Here is a 7,956-nt window from a genome sequence, read left to right as displayed (position 1 = left end):
GCCTTTCTCAGATTCCAGGGTTTCACAAACCAGTGAAATTACTTGTGAGTTGTCAATCTGTTATCTTGCAAAGAGCAACAAACAGTGATGGCTATCTGCTTCTCCTTCCCCTTGTTTCCTAAGACATCGCGGACGTTTGGCTTTGTAGAAGTCTCCGGACACGGTCTTTACCGCCCTGTTTGCTTGGGAAGGGGCGTACGCCATCATGGTCTGGCATCTGGGAAACCCAAGGGGCTCTGGCAGCACGCTGGGGTGAGGGAGGGGTCCAAGAGACAAGGCTTACCAGAGAAAAACATTGTCTTATATGCTTTTATTTACTGTACACATGCAGATCTGTCTTATGTACAACACCCTATTACTCTATCAAGTAATCATACCAAGGCATTCTCTTGATAATCTTCCCAAAATAGATTCAGGTAAAATAGGTATCTGTGCACTTCATGGACTAGCAAAACTTGAGACTTCACTGATTCCAGTTTGGAGGCCATATACACAATTCAAAATATACATACACTGGGTTAAGGCTGTAAGAGTGGGTTGAAAGAAACCACAGGATCCGGAACAGTTAAACTGTGTATTTCGCTTGCGTCAGAGCCACAACGCGAACGCAAATGCTGTGCGCATCTCACAGCTGTCTGCTGTAGTGCGGGGCCTTCTGAACAGACACGGAGGCTGCCCGGGCTGCGCAGACAGCCGACACGACTCGTCGGAGGCTGCGCCGAGGGCTCATTTCTTCTCCGCCTCGCCTTTCTTGGGTTCTTGTTTCAGCTTGTAATCAGCCAGGGCAGCCTTGATTGCATCTTCAGCCAGCACTGGAAGTAAGGGAAGAAAGAGAGCCTAAGTTCTAGAATCTAAAGTCTTCGGAACAGAATCTTTAAGAGCTGGAGCGCAGCAGCTGGGGAGGGCTTCACTGAGTCGCCGAGCCAGGATGGGGGCGTGAGGAGCAGGCCGGAAAGCCAGCCTGCTGGTCCTGAGCACGCCACTCCTGCCTGCTGCCTCTGGAGACAGGCTGGGGGTAGATCCCTGGGATTCTCGGTTCGTTCCTTAGCCTCCTGGAATCTACTTTCTCTTCTGTAAAACTGGGACAACGTGTGAGGACTTACAGAGTGGGTCTGACACACAGTAGGGCTGCAACTGTTAGTTCTCATGTGCCCACATGGCAGTCTGGAATAAATCCAGGAGATGCTGGTTAAGATAGCCGGCACAATTTAGGTAGAAGGGATGGCGTCTGCCACATCGCTCTCTAGTGATCCTGAGTTTGAAAACTTTTATTTAGGAGTTGATATGAAAAGTGAGGCTCTGAGGGAAAATATAAATGGAGAGAGCTGGAATGCCAGGAGAAAGCAAGCAAACAGCAGAGAGCCTTAGCTACGGGCCTCAGTCCCCGAAGAGGCCCAAGGAGGAGGCTGGGGCTTTCCTGAAGCCGTGTGGAAATGTTTACAAACTGCAGCCTTTACTCAAGGGTCCTTGAAATTCCAGTCAAGGGGCAAGAACTCGGGGCTGAGCAGACTTCCTGAAGACTGCGGCAGCGTGTCTCAGCCCCGGCACTCAGCTCTCCTCCTGAGTCTTACCCCAGCAAGGGGCCTGGCTCTCAGCTCATTTTTAACTAATTTGGTCAGTAAACCTCCATCACTAAGTTACGCCTGCTGTTTCTCATTTCTTCCCTTCCCAAGAAGGTTGAGAGAAGATGGAAAAACCTTTCGATTTAAGACAGAGCCGGAAGTGGAGAGCCAAGTGCCGGTCTTCCGGCATCTGAGCTCGCCCTTAGGACAGCGGAGGGGACACAGCACAACCCGGCTTAGTCATTCCACACGCGCAGATGCACTCCGACAGACCAGCATCTAGCCAGGAAGGGATGCAGTGCACACCGAATGGGATTACGGCCAAAGCTGTTTTCTCCTCTGCTGACCCTAACTTTACCACCGTGACGTGGGAACAGCACGGACTTTGGAATCAAAGATTGGGGCTTAGGTTCCGGCTCTCCCACTGAGGAGCCGTGTGACTGGGGTGCTTCCACCCGAGTCCCCGTCTCCTCGTGTGTGAGAGGGGGAGGTAATGACACCTTCTGTGGCCCGGAGGCATCTTGGAGGTTTACAAATGATGCTATGAAGTGCTCAGCAAGGCGCCTGGCACACACTGCCTCCTGGAAAACTGTCCTGGAGACGGCTGAGACCATGGGGCTCAACGCTCTGACAGTCACAAAGACGGACTCTGCGAGCTCTGACCCTGCAGGGTTATAAAGACGGGTGCCATGACATAAAAGGACCTGTCATCACTGTCAGAAGTCCAGCTTGATGCCATTACAAAAGGACTCCCAACTCTCCCAGCTCCTGGCATTCCGGGGGGCAGACTTACTGGAGCAGTGCAGTTTCACAGGAGGAAGGCAGAGTTCCTTGGCGATGTCCGTGTTTTTGATGGTCAAGGCTTCCTCCACCTGGGAGGCATACAGGAAAGACAAGTGGCTTTAGTGAGGCTCTATGCGGAGGGACAGACAGTAAGAAAGGAAGGCCAAGGAGGCCCCAGCACGGGGTTGGGGATGGTTTCCACTGAGTAAGCCCAAACAAAGGACCCGTGCCTGTATGGCAGGGCTGCAGCTGGGACTCTCAGGTGTGAAGACACACTGGCACCGCGTGGCTGGGGCGAGCAGGGCCAGCAAAGCCACCTCTGTAAGCCAGAGTGGACTGTGAGGATCTCTTAGGGCTCTGCTAAAGGCCAGCAACATGAGTCTTTTTTTTAAAAAAGGCAGTGATTTCCGTGCTGATTGTGTGACCCTCAGCTTCCCTGATGTCCTTGTACCAAACTTTTCTGAGATGAGCTGAGTGGCGTCGGGGATGCGAGAGGTGGCACCCCAGCACTGTGGCGGAGGCACAAGCAGGCCCTGGGAGGAGAGCTCAGGCTCCTGCTCCACCTGAAGGAGAATGTGTGTCCTCCAGACGGACTGAATGGGATGTCTGGGGTCGGGTCGAGAGCCCGAGGGCACAAGGTGAGGCAGGTGGTTCCCTGCTCAGGGGGAAGAGCCCCACTGCCATAAGGAAAGCCAGATGTCCCCGTCTGCCCCCCGTTTCCCGGTTCCGCTAACTCCACTGAATGATGCTTCAAATCCCGGAAACTCAGATGGGAGGTTCTCACGGTCAAAAAAGGCCCTCTTCCCCACCTTCTGATCACAGCTCACAGTGCCCTAAGGGCCGGGTCCTGGGAGCACACGTGCCTTGTCCCCTCATCTCCCTTTCCCTGAGGATGGTTCTGGACAAATCCCTGCAGAGCCACCTCCTGCCAGAACAGGACAGGTCCGTGCTGCCTTGGCCCTGAGGAGCTCGCCAGGCAGAAGGTCCTGAGCCGCAGGCGGCAGGCGGCCTGGCACAGTACTCTGCTGCAGAGCTGCCCGGCCCCAAGCATGCTGCTCCGTGACTCAGCTTCCTACACTCGGTGCCATGGGGCTACAGAGACGAGACTGTGCCATCCGGCTTTCCGGAGAGGTGTCAGTGACGACCGGCCTTTAGAAAGTCCAGCTCTTCACTGGCTTTGGGGCCTTCTACCTCTGCAGCGGCTGGGGAGGGGTTCTGGCAGAGAAAAGGATGGAAAGCATGTTCCAGCCTTTCTTATCTCCCCTCAGAGGCTGCCCACCAGCTGCGGCATCACTGCTCTGATTTATTTGCTCACTCCGCCCCTCCCACCCCTCACTGTGTTTTTCATTCTCCAACCCTGTTTAGCACAAGCTAGTTTGTTATTTCATGAATCCTTGTGAGCCACCTGCAATCCTTCTTGCAACAAGATGGGAGGAAATAAACAAGAAAACAAACCACTAAACCATACCCTCCCCGCTCTGACCTTCGGCTCCTAAACAATTCTAACATCAGGAACGCTGGAGAAAGCCAAAGATTTCTTTTCAGTTCTATTTTGTCAGAGGGAGAGCTGAGGATCTTTTTTTCTATCTAATTAAAAACAAAACACCACGCAGATCCCTTAACAAATAAAAATGACCACCACCAACAAAACCCCCCAAAACTAAAAAACACTTAACAAAATTATCCCTCATTCCCAATGTGGAGAAGAATTTAATCAAAATCCGGGTAGGAGAAATTAAAAAAAAATTCTTAGAACGCTATTTTGAAAAACTCATAGTTCCTTTTTTTCACTCACTAAACCCTTTAACTGCAAGCCAGGTGTGCGCAGAATGCGGTTTAATTCTGTCCAATTTGCAAGCGACCTTACCGTCTTCCCTTTGACCCACTCGGTGGCTAACGAGCTGGAGGCAATGGCAGAACCACAGCCAAACGTTTTAAACCGGGCGTCCACGATCTTCCCCTTTTCGTCCACTTGAATCTAGAAAGGAGACGGGAGTCAGGCAGTGATCCCGGTGCTGCCTTGCAGAGCCTGTCCCCACGGAGGGGCCCTGGGGCTCTCCCCAAGAGCTTTGGTCTTGCTTTCCACACCTTAAGTTTTGGCACTAATTACTGAGCTGGCTTAGTTTCAAAGAGCTCAGGGAGGAAAAGCTAAACATAGGAACAACTACACAGAATTATCCAGGCCTCGCTGGTAAAGATCAGCTGAAAAATATGCCCCCTCCCCAGTTTTGGTTTTCTTTGCTAGCCTGCTTTCTGGCTACGCAGTTCTCTTCACAGCTGCTGGATAAACCCGCCTCTGTAAACGCCAGGAGAGCCTGCACTACAGGTCTCTGGTTGATGCTTTTTTCTTGGGCACCAAGTTGCATTTGCCTTGTTTCTGCTTTCCAAGACAGGCACGAAGACCTCTAGCAAGCTGCCCACCCACCATGATGAAGCAGATTGTGCATAAAGCTATGCTTTACCCAAGTGCCAGTCACTGCCTTCAGGGTGCCTCCAATTTGGGGGAGGTTTACTACATTTCTTATCTCACTGGGGACTGCTGGCTGAACGGTTGTGGTTTTCCTTTGATCAGTAAAATTCACAAAACCTTTTACTTTGCCGAAGTTGGAATTTAAGCTGATACAGGGACTAGAAAAGTGAGATCAGCTTCCTGTCTCAGAAAGGGTCAGCATAGGCTACTAGCGGGAGGACTAGCGTTCAGTCCCTGCTCTGACAGTTTACAACACTGACTCATCCCACCCCACAGGAATCAAGGTGCAGTGCGCACGGAACGCTGCACGTGCACAGGCTTCGTAAACGATGAAGCAACCGTCTAAGCAGAGGGATTACTGTGATGACCATTAAAGACACAAACCAGTCCCACCTGTAGTTTCATCACATCGCCACATGCTGGAGCCCCCACCAATCCAGTTCCAACATTTTTAGACGTCTTGTCAAGGGACCCTACATTTCTAGGATTTTCATAATGATCAACAACCTGAAATGAGAGGAAAGGAATCATGACTCTTTTTGGCACTGATCTCCCCACTTGACTGGAGTGGAGGCAATCACTACATCCCAAATCCCCCTGGGTAGGAAGGCTCAAATTTCTGTCAATGAGGACCCTTTGGGACCCAAAGTCTTTCTGTATCTCCTCTCCAACCACCTTCAGAGAGTTAAGATACTGGAGAAAAATCAGCCAAATCATGTCTTAATTCCATAGAGTTTTAAACCAGAGATAATTACTTAACCTTCACCCACCTAAGTCACCAGATTTGGGCTCAAACAAATTTTATTGATTTCCAAATAAAAGCCATTCTCAAAAGATAATGATTACTATTCAAAAATTCTAAAAATAAGTACGGTCTAGAGATTGAAGCCTTCCCCAAACCCGCAAGGAGACTGTTCCAGGAGGAACAATGCTACGGAACGTGTCCATTTGTGTATGATGATCAAATCAGTCCCCTCCCCATACTTCAGGGCCCTGAAACCACCCCGGCGCAGCAGCGCCCCCTGGTGGCTGAAAGGCTGCTGGCCCGAATTCATTCAGCGTGAAATGTCAACAAAACACTCCCAGGAGGGAAAGGAGCGAAGTCCTTGGTGAACGAGAAGTCCTTGGCGAACGAGAAGCCAGAACCGGCACACCGCGGGCTTTAATAACCTTGGGGTCCGTTTACCAGTTAGCCCGAAGTATCCCGATCTTCCAGTCTCCTTCCCTCCACCTATCCGACCACGGATTTTGACTCCAAGCCCCGGGACCCTACAAGATCATATCCAATCTGGACTTTCTGCCCCATGCTGATTTCCAGCATTCTTTAGTTAGTTTCTGGAGTGAAAGAAATCTCACGTCTAGGGGACTTTACGCCCCCATAAGGCAAGGGCTGTAAACTACGCAGCTAGTCCTCTCCCCCTCCTCCCGCAAAAAACCCGAAACATAAATAAAAACATTATGACTGTCGGTTACGTGTCTGACTCCGCTCAGAGGCTCCTTCCTACAAGGGTAACAGCAGCAGCACCGTAAATGGTCCTCACGTGGCAGGCATCAGGCCGAGGACTCCACGAGCATCATCTCGTGCAGGTCTAGGACTGCCAAGACCCCCCCCCCCGTCCACAAACGGGGTACCAGATTCGGCGAAAGGCAGTGCCTCGCCCAAGGTCACTTGGCCAGGGCCGCGCCGCTGTGCGTGTCTGTCCCTGCATCAGGCTGGCAGGGACAGGTGCCAACAGGCCCGCTGTCCCGCGCTGCTGGGAAGTGGAAAGGCTGGGACGCGCGACCTGGCAGCCGTCGGCGGGCCCTGGCCGTGGCTACCCCACGAGCGGTGGCCGTCACTTTTATTTCCGGCGGGGTAGGGCTCCCGCGCAGCGAGGGAGAGCGCGGAGGCACGGCGCGGCCCCTGCACCCCCGGCCGGGCGCCGCCCCTTCGCCGGGGCTCAGTGGGGCTCCCCGAGCCGCTCCTCCCTCGGCCCGGCCCCCGTCGGGCGCCGCTACGCCCGGGCCCCCTCGGCGGTCCTCGCACTCCCGCCCCCCGGCCGATGCGGCCCCGCGCACCCCCCGCCCGCGCCTACCTTCTTGTGATAGAGCCGGGCCGGAGCTGACAGCTCCCGGGCTGGCAGGCGCGGGCTCCGCAGCAGCAGGGCCGACGCCGCCCGCCTCAGACGGCCCGCTCCAGCCGCCGCCATCTTGCGCGCTTGCGCCTGCGCAGGCGAGCGCGAGGCCGAGAGGCGTCGGCTCCTAGCTCGGAGCGCTCGCCCTCCTACGTCACCGCGACGTCGCGCCTGCGCCCTCTCGCTCCGTGCACGTGTCCGCGCCTTGGCCCCGCCTTGACCACGCCCCTCGGGGCGGGCGGGGCGCGGAGCTGGAAGGCGTTCAGTCCTGGGAGGGCGTGTCCTCGGTGCTGGGTTCTGGGTCTGCTGGGACCTCGGCCTCCTGGAGTGCTGGACCGAAGTTCACGTTCACAAAGGCCACCGCCGGAATGCGGCGCACAGGATCATCTAATCCACGTTTCTTAGCTCTGTTTTGCAGCTTAGGAAGTTGAGGTTCAGAGCGGTTTGGTAACTGGTCTAAGGTTGCCCACAGTTAGACTCAGTCGGGATTCAAACTCGAAAAATCCCGTTAGAATCCCGGTTCTGCTCCTTCCCGGCTGTGTGACCGTAGGCAAATGACGTCAGCTCTCTAAGCCTTGAGCTTCTCTTTTGTACTAATTCAAGGACAGTTTTTTCAGTCATAGAGGCATGTGTTGAGTACCTATCATGTGTCAAGGCGCTATACTAGGCTTTGGGGTTCCAACGGAAAGAAAGACGCAGTTCCTGCCCCATTAAGCTTGCTAATGAAGGAGGAAAGCAATAAATAAACACACGAATACTTTCCTACCTCAAAAATGGGAAGCTTAATTAAGAAGGAAACAAACACTGTCATGATTTTTTTTTAAAGTGTATATATTTTTTAAAAAGTGTATATATTTGTCTATTTCAATATAAACCATCAAATTGTCACAATTTATATGACAATACCTGGCAAAGAAGAGTTTCTAAATAAATGGTTAGTCACGTAACTTATTAATATTGGTCTGCAGAATATGATTTTATAAAACGAGAAATCTCACACGCATTTAACGCCTGCTAGTCACCAGGC

At 52.8% G+C, this 7,956-nt stretch overlaps 1 protein-coding gene across 1 annotated transcript; it reads right to left on the bottom strand.

Annotated features, from left to right (window-relative positions):
* Window positions 1–295: 295 nt before the first annotated feature.
* ISCU (iron-sulfur cluster assembly enzyme) lies at window positions 296–7,488 on the bottom strand. The gene is made up of 5 exons (XM_014862498.3): window positions 6,891–7,488; window positions 5,209–5,322; window positions 4,213–4,323; window positions 2,356–2,434; window positions 296–812 (listed from the first exon to the last, which is right to left on the bottom strand). The coding sequence occupies exons 1-5, from the start codon at window positions 7,002–7,004 to the stop codon at window positions 727–729; spliced, it is 504 nt and encodes a 167-aa protein (XP_014717984.1). The 5' UTR covers window positions 7,005–7,488; the 3' UTR covers window positions 296–726.
* Between the last annotated feature and the right edge of the window lie 468 nt (window positions 7,489–7,956).

Source organism: Equus asinus, chromosome 8, assembly GCF_041296235.1.
Source record: "Equus asinus isolate D_3611 breed Donkey chromosome 8, EquAss-T2T_v2, whole genome shotgun sequence".
Taxonomy (NCBI): domain Eukaryota; kingdom Metazoa; phylum Chordata; class Mammalia; order Perissodactyla; family Equidae; genus Equus; species Equus asinus.
This window is presented reverse-complemented; position numbering and strand designations above follow the sequence as displayed.

Coding starts and splice junctions, on each gene's coding strand:
- ISCU (XM_014862498.3), bottom strand. CDS start 7,004: ATGGCGGCGGCTGGAGCGGGCCGTCTGAGGCGGGCGGCGTCGGCCCTG. Junction 5,323..6,890: donor CCCGGCTCTATCACAAGAAG/GTAGGCGCGGGC, acceptor CTCTCATTTCAG/GTTGTTGATCATTATGAAAA. Junction 2,435..4,212: donor AGTGGGTCAAAGGGAAGACG/GTAAGGTCGCTT, acceptor TATGCCTCCCAG/GTGGAGGAAGCCTTGACCAT.